General features: G+C 39.9%; 1 protein-coding gene and 1 long non-coding RNA gene across 4 annotated transcripts in view; one reads left to right on the top strand and one right to left on the bottom strand.

Moving 5' to 3' along the window:
* Hmcn1 (hemicentin 1) overlaps positions 1–19,389 on the bottom strand; it is a 473,399-nt gene that overhangs the window by 345,632 nt on the left and 108,378 nt on the right. For all 3 annotated transcript variants that reach the window (XM_031384523.1, XM_031384530.1, XM_031384516.1), the window contains exon 2: positions 6,474–6,544. In XM_031384523.1, the coding sequence (XP_031240383.1) occupies positions 6,474–6,544 (71 nt within the window). The remainder of the gene's footprint in view (positions 1–6,473; positions 6,545–19,389) is intronic.
* LOC116100830 lies at positions 4,608–6,496 on the top strand. Its single transcript, XR_004122692.1, has 3 exons — positions 4,608–4,738; positions 5,144–5,206; positions 5,429–6,496. It is a non-coding gene; the product is annotated as an uncharacterized LOC116100830 (long non-coding RNA).

Consider the following 19,389-nt stretch of genomic DNA (forward strand, 5'->3'; position numbering starts at 1 on the left):
CTGGTCTACAGAGTGAGTTCCAGGACAGCCAGGGCTATACAGAGAAACCCTGTCTTGAAAAACAAAGAAAAAAAAAGATTTGGAGAAATTAGGCCCCAACTTGATCTTCTCAAAGTTCTATCCTATTGCTATGTGAACGTAGCTTCCCCATGTACTTTTGGGTTTTTTAAGACTGATGCCTTTTTTAAAAAAGGAAAATTAAGTTTTACGGAGAGCTTTGCATTTTGGGAGAATCAACACTATATATAAAAGTTGTAAGTTTCATTTGATTATGTAGAAGTCTTTCAGTTATTATTTTTGTGGATTTTTTTTTTTTTTTTTTTTTTGGTATTTCAAGTGTTTGACTAATGTGCTTTTTGTTCCCTAAAACATTTGGATAAAATGTTTAGACACATAATAGTGCCAATAATTTTTTCCTAAAACTCAACAGGCTTTATAATTTCTCATAAGGAATGTGACCCCAGGCAGCCCTCTTTCCTACATATTTACAGCTTTCTTCATTGCCAAGCTCTGTGTGACCTGAATGCCTTTGCTTGTCATTTGTCTTTCCCTCTTTCCCCCAGAGAAAAAGTTTATTTGCCTTTCAACTTAACTTCTCTGTCCACCAGATGAAAAGAAATAAAATACATGTATAAATACGCAATCAGCATAATGATTTAAGCATAGTAACTTCTGTCAGTGTTTCTTAGAAATGTTTACATTAGTTTTCTCATTCCATTTCTCAATGGGAAAATAAACTAAGACAGAGGCAATGCTAATGGGCAAGTATTTAATGTACTTCAAACAGAGTTCTCTTTTATCGTTTTTTTAAAGACCAATTTAAATGTGAAAGGATTTTTTTTAGATGTTTGCTTTTCCACAAGTCCAAGTTAAGTTCTAACAGACCAGTAATCCTTGCCATACTTGACTTGACTACTTGACTTGATTTGGCAGGGAGTGGATGTGGGTAGGAAAGGTCGGGAAATTATAATATCCAAAAAAGTCTATTATGGCCGAGCAGTGGTGGCGCACGCCTTTAATCCCAGCACTTGGGAGGCAGAGGCAGGTGGATTTCTGAGTTCGAGGCCAGCCTGGTCTACAGAGTGAGTTCCAGGACAGCCAGGGCTACACAGAGAAACCCTGTCTCAAAAAAAAAAAAAAGTCTATTATGCTTCATGAAAATTTTACAAAATATGTAACATAATTAGTTGCTTATACTAATTTATGAAACAATAAAACATCTTCCACACAATGAGAAAACGGTATATACTTCTTATGTTAAATATGCAGTGTTAATGCAGTCTAGAGTTGTTATGTTTGTTTGTTCTTTTAATTTGGCCCTTACTTAATAAAATTTTTTGCTTTAATTGAAAAAAGAAGCATCCACTAGAAACTTTCGAATTAAAATACTCCCATGGTCTCTTGATGCGTGTAACGGTACTCAGTGTTGAATGAAAGGAAAGACTGAATATCTCATTTCTTTCTCAACAAGATATTCTAATTGAGCCCTTGTGGATCTTATGACAACACAAAGCCAAAACAAAACAGCAATAAATAATAATTAATTGGATGCACCTCACCCCAACACAAATGTCTAGAAACATGGGCCCCAGCTCCACTTCCAAGAGAGTTGTGTTTTCTTTTGTTTTGTTTTTGTCTTTTTGGAGGTAAAAATCAAATGACCCTACATGTTGACTGCATGAGACTCAATTCCAGAGGATGTTGGGAAGAACTCTGCCAAGAGAATAAACCGGGTGTGAGGCAGGAAGCAGAATCCTTCACCCTGTAGACAAATGGCGCAGGGAGGGAACGGGCACTCCCTGAAGATCCTTTAAAACACGAGCAGGGAGAGGCAGGAAGCAGTAGAGCCGTGCCAGGTCTTATTAGGAATGTAGCTATTTTCAGTCTCTTCAGACCTTTGTGAAGAGAGTTCAGCTGTAGTCTTACAGAGAAATAAGCAATCACTGTAAATCTCTTGCTAATAGGTCCTGGGCTTGAAATCTCCCTTAAGTGGCCTGAGTCTCTACAATAGCATGAAAATTGAGCTTGGATTTTTAAGGTATCTTTGCACCACTGAGTTTAAATCATTTTGATACAATGTTGCTGCTAATGTTCTTTTTTTTTTTTAAGCGTCATTCATTTATCCAACAACTATCTAAGCCCTCCCCTATCACCCTGATTCTTCCTCTGGAAGACGCACAGGCTATGTGAGAACTATAGGGCTCTTGTGCTCAGGGGTTCCCAGTAGAATAGGTGAATGTAGAGACTAAGGCGACCAAGAAAATGGAATCTCTGCAGTGACAATCCCTTAACCATTAACAGGATAAACAATTCTCTAATGACTTTTTTTTCTTAAAGAATCTCAGTATCTAAAGATTTTTCATTTCTAAGGGAGAGGGATCGAGGATTACTGATAGGAAACATGATGGAAACCAAGGGATGCTTATGTAAATTCATCTACATATTCATTAACTATAACTCAGTTCTGTGTGCACATCAAGATATGCACAAACAGAAGCAACTGGAGAGTTCCCAATCAAGCTCTTCACCTAACACTGCAACTAATTAAACATTATCCTTTAAATTGCAATTTGACCTGTGCTCATGTGCCTACTCTGGCATAGCTATTTATCACTCCACTTGCATTCCTACATGAGCATCCTCTAAATGTCAGGCATCTCCCTCAGAGGATTTAACAGTGTGTGATCAATACGTATAATGATGTCAAACGTGTTCCTTCAATGTAAATATGACAGCTGCTCTATGGCAAAGAGATGAGATTACAATAAGCCTGGAGGACAGAACAGGACTCTCTGGAGAAATCACATTCAAAATTAAACTAGTATTTTAAAGAATTTAAATTCTGTTAAAGGAGTGCAGAAGAGAAGGAATTGAAAGACAGGAGGTTCCTGTGCATAGAGAGCTGCATACACACGAGCCCCCGGGGGAAGGGTGAGGTCAGAGCTATGGAGAGGGTCAATGGAAGTTCCTGGAGACAGACATAGAGCCTGGGAAAAGAGTGGCCCAAGACAGGGATGAGAGACAGACAGGTCTCAGTCAGTGTAACCCACAGGGAGTATCTGTGGAGGCCATGCAGGGCTCAAGTCAGTCACAGCAGAAACATTCAGAGATGTGTTTTGAGAGTTTCTCCTACAGATTCAAGAAGGGCCTGAAAAGTCAGAGCAGGAGCAAATTCAAAAGCATCCCATAGGTGCTTGTCTGTTACTTCAGACCAGGAATCACTGCGATTAGGATGGTTTGGGAGAGATAAACTCAGCTGGTTTTAAAGACATTTATAAGGTTTTTTAAAAGAACTTAGTGAAGTTAACATAAGAGATAAGCAAGAGGTGTATTACCAATGAATCAGATATTTGGTTAGATAATAACACCACTCTAGCAACATTTATAACAGTGAAACACAAGAGACAAAGACTAAGGATTAAGAGTCAGGTTTGGACAACTGTACAAGGAACTCTCATGAGTCTCATTTTAGAGAGTCACCTTGACATCCAAGAGCTTGAAATAAGGATCTGTCCTCAAAAGAGACTAAGGTTCAAAACAAATGTGATCATGTACAGTCTTACCTACAGATGGGACATAAAATGAAGAGGAAGTGGCATCCAGTCCCTAAAGCTTAACGGTTTGCAGGATAGATGCATTCCCAAGAAGATACATAAAAACGGGAAGACAAATAGAACAGGATAGATGCATTCCCAAGAAGATGCATAAAGACGGGAAGACAAATAGAACAGATGAGTGAAAAGGAAGTGTCCAGAAAGAGGCAGGATAGATGCATTCCCAAGAAGATGCATAAAGACGGAAAGACAAATAGAACAGTGAAAAGGAAGTGTCAAAGGCTTCTTTTCTATGTGCCTGTAGAGGGAAACTGAAGTCAGCCGTTTGCTCTGCGTAGAACACTTGCTGAAATAGAAACTATAATAGGACTTATAATAGTTATAGAATAAAGGTTCAAGGAACGAGTAAGGCTTTAATTTGAATTGTCAGTAAAAAGAACTTGAGGTTGAACTGACCAAAGAAACATACTTATGAGAACGTAAGGAACTGAGGTAATAGCTTCACGCCCCCCTGCGCGGCCACAGCAAATACTCCCTGTGGGACCTCTCTACCTCTCACTGCTTTTTTGGGCCACTCTTTCCTCAGGCTCTATGTTCTGCCTCAAGGGACTTGCATAGTCCTCCCTATGACTGTGGCCTCCCTGTCCTTCTTCAGGGGCTTGTGTGCATGCTGGTCTTCTTGCACAGGCAACTTCCTGTCTTTAAATACCTGCTTCTGCACTCCCTTAAGAGAATTTATAATCTTAAAATACTCAAAGTCTTATCTTGTATATGATTTCTTCAGAGTCCTGCTCTATCTACACTACAGACTTGTTCTTATCTCCCAGAGCAAGTTGTGTGTTCGGCCGTGTTGTGAGACTTTCCTCAGCTGTTGGCAAACTGGTGGATAAGCACGAACCATGCAGAGTCATGAGGTTTTGCCGTTGGAACTGAAAAGCACTGCGCCGGGAAAACAGAACAATGTTTTAAAATGATAAGTCTCTGCACTAGAATGGTGGAAAGAGAAAGATCAAAAGGTCTAACGGCCTGGGAGGAAGCACGTGAGCCGCATGACGGAACTTCCTGTTGGACGTGAGGACAAAGGAGAAGCTAAGAAGCTGCATCAGTATCTCTGCCTGCAGTATACTGATGGAGACGGAGATATCTGAATCAACTATTTGAGAAAGGGAAGACTTGAAATAGTGGTAAGATCCAGGGTGTTTGTGAGAATTCAGGACTAAAATGTAACAGACGAAGTTTACTGAGATGGACCAGTAGATCAAGGACAGAGGAGGTGCTATCTAAGTAGGAAGTTACCACACGTTGCAGTTGCCCGCCGGGCATGGTCATAGCTACTATGAATCTAAAGGAAGCATGGAAAGTGACAAAAAGCCCCATAAGATGAGAGTCACAGAAGCCACTGAGAGAGCATAGTAAAACTGCCTCACAGAAGTAAATTGGGCTTTTTGTTTTTTGGTTTTTTGTTTTTATGTGAAACATGCACATGTTTATCATGGCTCCTGGCACAGAGTTTAAAAAGCACTAACTGAGAACATCTCACAGGCTGTTGATTATATTTGACAACTAACTTTTTACCTTTTTGGTTGCAGAGCCCAAAGATAACATACCTTCTCCTACAGGCCTGAATGTAAAGGAATAAGCTGGGGCCAATGGTGAGTCGGTGGGGCTCACAGTCAGGGCTTGGTAACACCTCAGCTTCTCTTACACTCCAGAAACACTCTGAGGCAGGAGGATAAAAGCACCAATTGCTTTCATACTGAAGCTGCATTCGCATCATGTCATACATCAAACTCCCAAGACACTTTAGCTCAGCCCTGACCCCATCTGTATGACCCTTTTTTAATTTTTTTTCTACTTAATTCTCCTTTACAAAGCCCAAAATAGAGGGACTCTTCTTCAGGAGGTCAGTGAGAAGGGAGCCTGAGAGACCCAAGGAAGAAATCCCCTGGCCTCTGAGAACTTTGGGGAGTAGGAGGAGAAAACTTGAAGATCCTGATACAGAAGCAAGGATGTTTTCTAAGTCTGCACACACAGAACAGGAACAATCCAGCGCACTTCCATTGTTACCATCTCTTTACCTGAATCCCTCTGTGTAGAGGGAAGTTGGCTTCACTGAGCAGTTTCCCAGTGACTTAGGCTGGGAACCAACATTGTGGGAGGTAAGCAGACTTCAATACAATTATCTGGCTGGACAAGTTTTTTGGTCCGTTTTCCACGCGACCAGGCAAAAGCTGTTGTCTTAGACTGAGTCTCCATACAGGTGTGACCTCACATCTTGCAGCTCCTAATAGAGCCAGGCCACCATGGAAGTGCTGTGGGGGAAGGAGCGGGGTAGGAGAAACGAGAATGGCCGCTGCACCAATCGCCATACTTTCTAAATTAATTCTTTGGGTGCTCTACTTGCTCCAGAGGATTACTTAAGACCTGAGCAAATTGTTTTTAACGGATTCAGCAGCACTAAGGGGACAATACACACCAACTCATTCTCCAAGGACTGCTTTCAAATGACACTTAAATGAATGCTACAGGCCTTTCCTATTAACGATATGATATTTACACTATAAAAGTCTATATGGTCAATTTAGAGAAGGGAGAATCACAATTGACTTGGTTATGTCTTTCATGTTGTGAGAAAGGGAGGGGACCTGTGTAGGCCTGGACACAGCAACTGCTTCCTATAAAGAAGCAAAAGAGCCTCTTTCAGAACTTCTTAGCTCTATTATTAAAGGGCAAATGATGTAGGTGCTGCCCAAATGAACTTACTATGTCATACTCTGTATGTACTGCTTAATTCATTCTAGGCATGGGGAGGGGAGAACATGACATTTCTTGAGTCCCTTGAGAGACAACAAATACTTCCTTCAGATTTTAAAAATGAAGAAAGCCAGCCAAAGATAAATGATTTCCCATTTCACTCACCTGAACATACAGTTCTCTAAGCTCATACTGAAATTTTTTCGGATCTGTGGTAATTGTCACTGGACCAATTTCTGTGGAGGTTAAAAAAAAAAGACATAGATCAATGAACAGTAACCATTAACATTAAAGACTTTACTATGTTTACAAATGTCTTTTTTCTATGCATTATATAATTATTGACTAATAACAGGGAAAATGTTAAAGATTGATTTTATAGCTACTGAGACGTACTTCATAAGTTACTATAAATTGTGCATGTCTAAAGCAGTACATTTTTAATCTTAGGACATAGTCAGAACTGTCACAAGATCTCAGATCTGTTCTTTTTAATTTCACCAGTCATAAAATATTTATTGAGCATATACATGACCACTAAGACCTAAACGAATCAATTAGGCATTCATGCTATAATTCAATTTTCTACATTGTAGAGAAAAATTCATCCAAGTTAGTTTAAAATAAAATACACTGCTAAACAAAAGGGGAAGGAAAAGGAGAATGAGCAGTCAGCACCCAGCACACAAGGGTTCTCAATACCTTTGAGGGGTACTGATACAAAAGCATTAGCCACGGAAAAACTACTCCTCATAACTTCTTCCCCTGTGTTTGGGATAGCTAGTCCTCATTATCAGTGTTCTCCTGAGCTGGCTTGGATACCTTCGGGCTGTGTTTCCTCTAACTTGTCCCAGAGGTACTGAGCAAGCCACCGCTTCTAACAGCAGCAACTTGGAACTGTTGCTTCCCATGCCAAGCTATGATTTGTGATTTAAGTCACGTGAAAGGAAGCAATCAGGATAGCAGCTTGTTCTAAGACGGTTATAAACACACGTGTACACTAATATATGCACACAGATGCAACATGTGCATACACACATTATTTTTGACATTGTAACAAATATTTTCAGTACCTAAAGCTTATTCTTTAAAGAAAAATTTTAAACACATACTTGGAAGTGCCCATATACAGATACCATTCACCTTTATGAGAACTCATCCATGTATTTCAGTAATGGTATTAAAATTCATCTGGGTATTGGGCTGGTGAGATAGCTCAGCGAGTAAGAGCACTGATTGCTCTTCTGAAGGTCTTGAGTTCAAATCCCAGCAACCACATGGTGGGTCACAACCACCCATAATGAAATCTGAATCCTTCTTCTGGTGTGTCTGAAGACAGTGTACTCATTTATAATAATAATAAATTAATCTTAAAAAAATTCATCTGGGTATCATGCAGAAAGCTATAGCATTTAAATTCTTGGAGTAGAGGCAAAGTTTTACACTTTATCTCAGGAAGACATAGGATGCACTGGAAATTACAGCATGCAGTGGCAACACAAAGCTAGAAAGAGTCGCAACAGCTCGCTGTTATAAAAGCTGGTCTAGGTTCAGAAGCACATTGGGTTTTATACTTCAAAGGAGAATCACTAATTAGCCAGGCCTTGCTACACGCGGCGGCTTGAGAGCAGACTGTAGAGTTTTTAAAATAACGCAATAAATTGGGAAGGAGCACAATTTCTCTGCCTTGACCTCTGTCATTTTTCTGAGAAATGGCACAAGCTAAAATATCTTTGAACCTTCCTTATAGATTAGGCGCCTCTCAATTTGCAAAAGGAATGGAGAGTTGATTGGCTAAACCGTGTAAAAATGCAAACATCTGCATTCCATACAAAGCAGAGTGGCTATTAGCCATGTTCTGAGTGTATGGAAAAATGAGGGAAGCCTATTCCCTCAAGACTAAACAAAGGCATACTTTGCAAAGGAATGCAAAACAGTGACTGGGCATGCCAAACAGTTACACCCTGACAGATGAATTGTCATCAGCACTGTCCAGCCAACCTTCTGTTCCTGCATGGCATAGGACTAAAGTCATTCTAGAATGTAGACAGGGATACAAAGAGCGTAGGGTTGGAACTATATAAGAGTAAAGGAGAAAAAATAAGGAATGCAGTTTGCAAAACTGGTCCCTGTAATACTACAATAAAGGGGGCTTGGATGTGTGCTTGTCTTTAACAATTGAGGTAAGAGGTGCTATCAGAGGAAGAGGACTGGTTAGTCTTCATTTAGTTACCCCAAGACTGTCAAATGTACACCTGTTTTCAACCAAGATCAGAATCTGCTCAAAAGCTCATTAACAAACATTTTTGCAAACTACGCTGGACAGCCGAGATAAATCTTTTATCATTTATGAGAAATGCTCGGGAGAGGTAACGGTCTGCCAAGCTGCCATATCCCTCCAGCTGGAAGAGTCCTTTCCAACTTTTAAAACATTGAGTGATAGGACAACTTGGCAAATGCAACTCTCCTCCCTTACAGGACTGGCTTCCATTCCAGTCTCTCTCTTTACTTAACAAAGACCCGCGTCTGTGTGTCATCGGCAATTTCCTCTTCCTTCTCCCTCATGTTGATTTCATTTCCTGCCAGGCTTTCAATGATATTCAGCAGGTACGACCGTGTCCTCACTTCCTGCCTGATGTGGTCTTAACTGTTCACAAAATTTCATGGCAACTCTCAGAGACAACCCAAGCTTTCCATTCTAGGTACCCAAATTTCAAACTCTGTTAGCATGAGTCAGTTGTATTTCTCTCCATCGCTACGGTATTCCTCTGACCAAGTGCACCTCTCTCTAAGTAAGGCCTCATTTAAATCCAGTCTCTTGAGTGTTTTGCCTTTCCACTAGTGTCCTTTATTGACATCTCAATAATTTTGACTGTAAAAAAGACAGTGGAAGACTAGAAGTACATATTTACCAGAATTGCAGAGATCTTCATATTGCTCTGCAGATTTGATAGTTGTTTCCTTTTTTTAATGTTTATAGCAGGTATTTATTTATTACTTTTATTTATTTTTTTCACAATCCAGTCCTTACCCCTTCCCGGCCTACCCTCCCACAGTTCATCATCCCATTCCTCCTGCCCCTGTCTCCAAGAGGATGTACACACCCCACTCCACCGCCCCACCCCTGCCAAGTCTCCCTACTTTCCAAGGCCTCAAGTCTCTCCAGGTGTGGCAAGTCTTATCTCACTGAGGCCAGACCAGGCAGTCCTCTGCTGTATATGTGTCGGAGCCTCAGAACAGCTAGTGTATGCTGTCTGGTTGGTGGCTCAAGGTCTGAGAGATCTCAAGGATCCACTGAAAACTCAACCCAATCAAAAAAGTACAGTGAGGTACCCATCAGTCTCACAAGAGAATCCATAGCTAAGTGAGGGATGAAAATCTCTTGGTTCATTCTTTCACCCTCCAAACCAGAAATTTTGAGATTCAGAGAGGATGAAATGGAAAAAATTGAGTGACAACAAAATAGGTTTAAAAACAGGTGCCTTCCAGTTTCTGTCTGACCCCGAGCTGACCCTGTGCCACATCGCTCCATACCCAAATATTGCTTGAAAAGAGAGGGTCTCCCAGGAGTATGGACATACCTGTGAGCATAAGTAAGAACACCACTTCTGCTCTGAGGGACCTGCCCAGAGCCCCCAGGACACAGGAAACTAGGAGCAGCTCAGTACAGTATCCTTCCAGTTTCCCTCTACGCTGGGAGCTGATCCTGTATCACAGTGCTCTATACCCAAACACCACCAGGAGAAAAGCTGGTCTCCCAACACATCTGTGAGCCTAGATAAGAACACTACTTCTGCTCAAATTCCTAGCCCAAGAGGGATCCACCTAGAGCCATCAGGACACAGGAATAAAGGAACAACGTGGGACAGGATCATTCCTATTTCTGTCTTGCCCCAGAGCTGACCCTGTGCCACAGCTATCCATACCCAAATTCCTCCCAGAGAGAACTGGTCTCCCAAGAAGACTGACACACAGGCTTGCAGGAAGGACAAGCCACAGTCAAAGACAGCAAAACTAGCTAACACCACAGATAACCAGATGACTAGAGGCAAGGGCAATAACATAAGAAACAGAAACCAAGGCTACTTGGCATCATCAGAACCCAGTTCTCCCACCACAGCAAGCTCTGGATACCAACACAACAGAAATGCAAGACTCTGATTTAAAATCACATCTCATGATGATGATAGAGGACTTTAAGAAGGACATAAATAACTCCCTTAAAAAAATACAGGAGAGCTGGGCAGTGGTAGCACACCTGGGAGGCAGAGGCAGGCAGATTTCTGAGTTCGAGACCAGCCTGGTCTACAAAGTGAATTCCAAGGCAGCCAGGGCTATACAGAGAAACCCTGTCTCGAAAAAAGAAAAAGAAAAAAAAAAGAAGAAGAAGAAGAAGAAACAAGAGAACACAGGCAAACAGGTAGAAGCCCTTAAAAAGGAAACATAAAAATCCCTTAACGAATTACAGGAAAACACAAACAGGTAAGGCACTGTTTGTTTTATCTTACACAAACCATTCAGGATCTAAAAATGGAAATATAAACAATAAAGATATCACAACTTCCAGGGAGACAACCTTGGAGATAGTAAACTTAGGAAAGAGATCAAGAGTCATAGATGCAAGCATCAACAACAGAATACAAGAGAGAGAAGAGAGAATCTCAGGAGCAGAAAATACATAGAAAACATTGACACAACAGTCAAAGAAAATGCAGAATGCAAAAAGCTCCTAACCCAAAAAATTCAGGAAATCCAGGACACAATGAGAAGAACAAACCTAAGGATAATAGGTATAAAAGAGAGTGAAGACTCCCAACTTAAAGGGCCAGTAAATATCTTCAACAAAATTATAGAATAAAACTTCCCTAACCTAAAGAGAGATGCCTATACAAGAAGCCTACAGAACTCCAAATAGATTGGACCAGAAAAGAAATTCCTCCCATCACATAATAGTCAAAACACAAAATGCACAAAACATATAAAAGCAGATCTTTCAGAATAACACCCAACTTCTCACCCAAGACTATGAAAGGTAGAAGATCCTGGGCAGATGTCATACAGAACCTAAGAGAACACAAATGCCAGTCCAGACTACTATACCCAGCAAAACTCTCAATTACCATAGATGGAGAAAGTAAGATTTTTCCTGAAAAAACAAATATACACAATATTTTTCTGCAAATCCAGCCAAAGAATAATAGATGAAAATGCCAACACAAGGAGAGAAACCACACCCTAGAAAAAACAAGAAAGTAATCTTTCAAAAAACCCAAAAGAAGATAGCCACACAAACATAAAAATAACATTGAAAATAACAGGAAGCAACAATCACTATTCCTTAATGTCTCTTAACATCAATGGAAACAATACCTCAAAAAAAAGATATAAACTAACAGACTGGATACATAAACAGGACCCAGCATTTTGCTGCATACAGGAAATGCACCTCAGTGTCAAGATAGACACTACCTCAGAGTAAATTGCTAGAAAACAATTTTTCAAACAAATGGTCCCAAGAAACAAGCTGGAGTAGCAATTCTAATATCAAACAAAATCAACTATCAACCAAAAGTCATCAAAAAGGATAAGAAAGGACACTTCATACTCATCAAAGGAAAAATCTACCAGGGTGAACTCTCAATTCTTAACATCTATGCTCCAAATGCAAGGGCACCCACATTCATAAAAGAAACTTTGCTAAATTTCAAGGCACACATCACATCTCACACAATAATAATGGAAGCCTTCAATACCCCACTCTCATCAATGGACACATGGAAACAGAAACTAAAAAGAGAGACAGTGAAACTAGCAGAAGTTATAGACCAAATGGATTTAACAGATATCTACAGAACATTTCATCCTAAAACAAAAGAATATACTTTCTTCTCAGCACCTCATGGTACCTTCTCCAAAATTGACCATATAATTGGTCACAAAACAGGCCTCAACAGATACAAGGAGATTGAAATAATCCCATGCATCCTATCAGATCACCATGGACTAAGGCTGGTCTTCAATACCAACAAAAACAACCAAAATCACACATACACATGGAAGCTGAGCAGCATCTTACTTAATGATAACTTCATCAAGGAAGGAATAAAGAAAGAAATTAAAGACTTTTTAGAATTTAATGAAAATGAAGGCATAACATATCCAAACTTAAGGAACACAATGAAAGCATTGCTAAGAGGAAAAAAATCATAGCTTTGAATGCCCCCAAAAAGAAACTGGAGAGAGCATACACTACCATCTTAATGGAACACCTGAAAACTCTAGAACAAGAAGAAGCAAATACACTCAAGAGGAGTAAATGGCAGGAAATAATCAAACTCGGGGCTAAAATTAATCAAATAGAAACAAAAAGAACTATACAAAGAATCAACAAAACTAGGAGCTGGATCTTTGAAAAAATCAACAAGATAGGTAAACCCTTAACCAGTCTAACCAGAGGGTACAGAGACAGTATCCAAATTAACAAAATCAGAAATGAAAAGGGAGACATACCAACAGAAACTGAGGAAATTAAAAAAAATCATCAGATCCTACTACAAAAGCCTATACTCAACACGACTAGAAAATCTGGATGAAATGGATAGAAAATACCAAACTTAAATGAGGATCAGATAAACCATCTAAACAGTCCCATAACCCCTAAAGAAACAGAAGTAGTCATTAAAAGTCTCCTAATCAAAAAAAGCCCAGGACCAGATGGGTTTAGTGCAGAATTCTATCAGACCTTCAAAGAAGACCTAATATTGCCAGGCAGTGGTGGCACATGCCTTTAATCCCAGCACTTAGGAGGCAGAGGCAGGCAGATTTCTGAGTTTGAGGCCAGCCTGGTCTACAGAGTAAGTTCCAGGACAGCCAGGGCTATAGAGAGAAACCTTGTTTCTAAAAACCAAAGGACAAAAAAAAAAAAAAAAAAAAAAAAAAAGGAAAAGGAAAAGAAAAATAAAAACAGAAAACCTAGTACAAATACTCTTCCAACTATTCCACAAAATAAAAACAAACAAGGAACACTACCGAATTCATTCTATGAAGCCACAGTTACACTGATACCAAAACCACACAAAGACCCAACAAAAAAAGAGAGCTTCAGACCAATTTCCCTTATGAATATCGATGCAAAAATACTCAATAAAATTCTTGCACACCGAATCCAAGAACACATCAAAACTATCATTCACCATGATCAAGTAGACTTCATCCCAGGGATGCAGAGATGGCTCAATATACAGAAATCCATCAATGTTAGCCACTACATAAACAAACTCAAAGAAAAGAACTACATGATCATTTCATTAGATGCTAAAAAAGCATTTGACAAAATTCAACATCCCTTCATGTTAAAAGATCATGAATTCAAGGCCCATAACTAAACATACTGAAAGCAATAAACAGAAAACCAACAGCCAACATCAAACCAAATGGAGAGAAACTTGAAGTAATCCCACTAAAATCAGGGACTAGACATGGCTGCCCACTTCCTCCCTATCTATTCAATACAATAGTTGAAGTTCTAGCTAGAGCAATTAGACAACAAAAGGAGGTCAAGGGAATACAAATTGGAAAGGAAGAAGTCAAAATATCACTATTTGCAGATAATATTATAGTATCCTTAAGTGTCCCCAAAAATTCTACCAGAGAACTCCTACAGTTGATAAACAACTTCAGCAAAGTGGCTGGATATGAAATTAACTCAAGGAAATCAGTAGCCTTCCTATACTCAAAGGATAAAGGGGCTGAGAAAGAAATTTTGGAAATAACATCCTTCACAATAGTCACAAACAATATAAAATATCTTGATGTGATTCTAAACAAACAACTGAAAAATCTGTACAACAAGAACTTCAAGTCTCTAGAGAAAGAAATCAAAGATCAGAAGATAGAAAGATCTCCCATGCTTGAGGATTGGCAGGATTAATATAGTAAAATGGTCATCTTGTGGAAAGCAATCTCCAGATTCAATGCAATCCCCATCAAAACTCCAACTAAATTCTTCATAGAATTAGAAAGAGCAATTCTCAAATTAATTTGGAATAACAAAAACCTAGGATAGTGAAAACTATTCTCAACAATAAAAGAACTTCTGGGGGAATCACCACCCCTGACCTCAAGCTATACTATAGAGAAATAGTGATAAAACTGCATGGGATTGGTACGGAGACAGGCAGGTAGATAACTAAAGACCTAGAAATGTTCCCACGCACCTAAGGTCACTTGGTCTTTGACAAAGGAGCTAAAACCATCCTGTGGGGAAAAAAGGCAGCATTTTCAACAACTGGTGCTGGTTCAACTGGTAGTCAATATGTAGAAGAATGCAAACTGATCCATTCTTATCTCCCTGTACAAAGCTCAAGTCCAAGTGGATCAAGGACCTCCACATAAAACCAGATACACTGAATCTAATAGAAGAGAAAGTGGGGAATAGCTTCAAACACATGGCACAAGGGAAAAGTTCCTGAATAGAACACCAATGGCTTATGCTCTAAGACCAAGAATTGACAAATGGGACCTCATAAAATTTCAAAGCTTCTGTAAGGCAAAGAACCCTGTCAATAGGACAAAACAGCAACCAACAGACTGGGAAAATATTTTTACCAATCCTACATCCAGTAGAGGACTAATTTCCAATATTTACAAAGAACTCAAGAAGTTACACTCCAAAGAACCAAATACCCCTATTGAAAAATGAAGAACAGAGCTAAACAGAGAATTCTCAACTGAGAAAATTCAAATGGCCAAGAAGCACCTAGAGAAATGTTCAACATCTTTAGTCATCAGGGAAATTCAAATCAAAACAACTCTAAGATTCTACCTCACACCCATCAGAATGGCTAAGATCAAAACCTTAGGTGACAGCAAATGCTGGTGAGTATGTGGAGAAAGAGGAACACTCCTTCATTGTTGGTGGGATTGCAAGCTGGTAAAACCACTCTGGAGTTATGTCTGGAAGTTCCTCAGAAAATTGGACATAGTACTACCTGAGGACCCAAGTGTACCATTCCTAGGCATATACCCAGAAGATGCTCCAACATGTAATTAGGGCTCCAACATGTAATTAGGACACATGCTCCACTATGTTCATAGCTTCCATATTTAAAATAGCCAGAAGCTGGAAACAATTCAGTTGTCCCTCAATAGAGGAATGGATACAGAAAATGTGGGACATTTATACAATGGAATACTACTCAGCTATTAAAAACAATGACTTCATGAAATTCACATGCAAATGGATAGAACTTGAAAATATCATCCTGAATGAGGTAACTCAGTCACAAAAGAACACACATGGTATGTACTCACTGATAAGTGGATATTAGCCATTCCATATACAGTCACCAAACCCTGGACACTATTACAAATGTTGGGAAGTGCTTGCTGACTGGAGTCTGATATGGCAGTCTCCTGAGGAGCTCTGTCAGAGCCTGAAAAATATAGAGGTGGATGCTCACAGCCAACCATTGGACTGAGCACAGGATGTCCAATGGAGGAGTTGGAGAAGAGACTGAAGGATCTGAGGGGAGGGGGGTTGAAGCCCCATGGAGGGAGCGACAGTGTCAACTGGTCAGATGCCCAGGAACTCCCGGGGACTAGACCACCAACTAAAGAGTACACATGGAGGAATCCATGGCTCTGGCACCATATGTGGCAGAGGATGGCCTTGTTGGCATCAGTGGAAGGAGAAGCCCTTGGGCCTGAGGGTGTTCGATGCCCCAGTGTAGGGGAATGCCAGGGAGGGAGGTTGGGAGTGTGTGGTTGGGTAGGAGAGCACCTTCAAAGAGGTGGGGGAGGGAGAATGGGATAGGGAGTTTCCAAAGGGGAGATCTGGAAAGGGGAAAACATTTGAAATGTAAATATAGAAAATATCCAATAAAAAATTTTTAAATTTTTAAAAAGAGGTAAACACAGCTATTATTTCCCACACTGATGAGCCTAGGCAGCTCACCAGCTTTTCCTCTTATACAAAGCATGTGTTTTGTGAATGATTGTGCCATTGTTAATACTCTCTTCCTTTACTCTGCCTCATAAATGGGATGGGTCATAACTGGAATCCCTAAATGAATGTCTAGAACTCTTTATCATGGCATGCCATGATAATTTCTTAAGTAACAATAGAAAACTATCTCTGTTGCCTAGTAAATGTTGTAATCAAACACAAATGAAACCTTGGGAAAGAAATCTCCCTGGAAAATTGCTGCAAAACCTGTATCAAATGCCTTCTTGACAGTTAACAAACATATACTTTGCCTTCAAAATTTTCACAATCTACCCAGAAAAGTAAAATGTTGATTTATAACTCCACTGCAATGTAGCAAGTACTCAAATGGAATTATGAGAAAAATCAGGTAAGAACACCAGTTGACTTTAAAAAAAAATACTTTAAGTTGAGAAAGACCTAAGAGACTTGAGTGGAAGAGCTGTGTTTATAAGCTCAGCACTTGGGAGTTTGAGGAGGAAGGATCTCGTTTGAGGACAGCCTACAGGCTATATAGGAAAACCATGTTTGAGGACAGTCTACAGGCTATGTAGGAACACTATGTTTGAGGACAGTTTACAAGCTATATAAGAAGACCATATTTGAGGACAGTCTACAGATTATGTAGGAACACCATGTTTGAGGACAGTCTACAGGCTATATAGGAAGACCATGTTTGAGGACAGTCTGCAGGCTATGTAGGAAGACCATGTTTGAGGACAGTCTACAGGCTATGTAGGAAAACCATGTTTGAGGACAATCTACAGGCTATGTAGGAACACCATGTTTGAGGACAGTCTACAGGCTATATAGGAAAACCATGTTTGAGGACAATCTATAGGCTATATAGGAAGATCATGTTTTGGCCACTGTGCTCCGAAAAAGAAACTAAGGGATATCTCACCTGAAAAGTAAAGACTATAGATTTCAAAGTAGAGGCCAAAAGAGATCCTTTTTATCATGAGTTTCTTTTAAAGCCCATGCATGAAATTTACAATGCATTCCTATAATTAATCATATAAGTTACTATGACTGTGTTTGCAAATATATTCAAAACTTGTAAGAGCCCGTAACATACATCAATACAAATCATTCCCCTCAGTCTTACAACAGCCTCCTGAAGTGGAAAATAGGATAATAATAAAGACAAGTGATGTTTTGGCAGTGAAACAGTCACTGAGCCACGGACCATAGTGTCATAAACCTGCAGCTGCATTTACTCCATGATTCTGGTTGTTAAAGCATTTTTATGTCCCTTTGTCTTAAGAATTAGCACCCAGGGAGGTGAATCTCAAGAGTATTGAAAGACCAAGGATTGGGGGCCTAGCTGCTAAAATTTCACCATAAGTACATCATGGGCTCCTTGCTAAGCTAAGATCAGTAATGACTGATCATGACCTGAATACTTATCATGTCTGATGTAACCACAGTGTTTTGACTTTGAGTAAATGGTTGATATACCCAATACATTAATTTCCATACAATTTATTTTTAAAGAAAACAAATCATGTTGGGAACATGTAAGTATAAGATATGTGTCATAATTATGATGAGCTCTTTAGATTTAAAAAAATAAAAACTTAAATTCTAAGATGGACTTGCCTCATCTCGATAACTTTGCTATTTTCTATTTCCCGGGGGCTTTATCAAAGGCATTGGATTTTGTGCCAGCATCTCAGCCATTGTTCTCCTAATCTGAGAAGCTGGACTTACTTGAGAAAATAATGGAAAGACATTCACAATGTAATATTTTCTTACATTGCTTCATTTGGCAAGATCAATATCCAGCTCCTTGCTTCCCTTTTCCTTTCCACACACAGTTTCTGGCCCTGAGAATGTTTCTACTTAGCTTGGAGCAGTTTCTTGATAATGAGAGCCTCTGTCTGCCCTGCTGCTACCTTCAGACATCTGTTTGCTCTCGTGGCTGCAATCGTGGTTTGTGGTGTTTTCCCTCAACTTAATGTTGATAGTCACAAATAAGAAGGTGAAGGCGATGAATAGCACCAACGTCATATGCACCAAACAGGACCTGGCAAATTAAAAGCCAGATTCCAGCTGTGACTCACAATAACGAGTATCTTAAAAGAAGTCTGAGCTAGCATCTGAAAAGAGACAATGGAATAATATACAGAAAGAAAGGAAACATCTTCAGTCTCTAAGAAAGTTAGAGAGACCCTAGGGCCTGAGAGGAATCTAAGAGGAGACAAACAGGGAGGGACCTGGTCGAGTGGTCACCTGAAGAAGCTAGGTTAATGGAGTGGCAAACAGCAGATACAGCTGCCTCAAATTTCCTCTCACCATATACCGCACTTGACCCACTTTCTAAAAACTACATTCTCAATTTAAAATGAGTCAATTCTAAACGATATTTGTTTGCAGAAACACTAGCATGTATTTATTCAAAGCATTAAAGTTGTTTTCTGAGTAAAAATGAAGAAATCCTGTTTTCTGTTGGGGAGATGCAACATGAACCAGATTCATGATTACACTCAGTCGGAAGGACATCGTTCTCTTCCCAGAGTCCCCCATTGCTGTCCTGTATCCTCTTAAGATAATCTGCATCAAATTGACAAGAGTAGAACTGATGTGCATGTTTGAGCTGAGCTGGTGCCAAGTACATTTCAGGACTCAGCACCTGTAGGGATCATTGGACCCTTAATGACAGTCTTGGCCATGGAGTAATATACATTTGGTACATTTTATAAATTTGGAGTCAGAGACAAATTCATGAGAAACATGTTGTCTAACATCGACTAAATAGCATTCTAATCGACTATCCAAAAAAGCCATCCATAGAACAGACGAGCCATGTCTGAACGTTAGGGCAAGCGTTCAGCAGAACTGCACAGTGTGGATGGAATGCACAGTGTGGATGGAATGCACAGTGTGGATGGAATGCACACACTGGTGCAGCTCATTTATTCTGAGCTCCTTAGGGCAAGCGTTCAGCAGAACTGCACAGTGTGGATGGAATGCACAGACTGGTTCACAGTGTGGATATAATGCACAGACTGGCTCACAGTGTGGATGCAATGCACAGACTGGCTCACAGTGTGGATGTAATGCACAGACTGGCTCACAGTGTGGATGTAATGC

Source organism: Mastomys coucha, unplaced genomic scaffold, assembly GCF_008632895.1.
Source record: "Mastomys coucha isolate ucsf_1 unplaced genomic scaffold, UCSF_Mcou_1 pScaffold1, whole genome shotgun sequence".
Classification (NCBI taxonomy): Eukaryota; Metazoa; Chordata; class Mammalia; order Rodentia; family Muridae; genus Mastomys; species Mastomys coucha.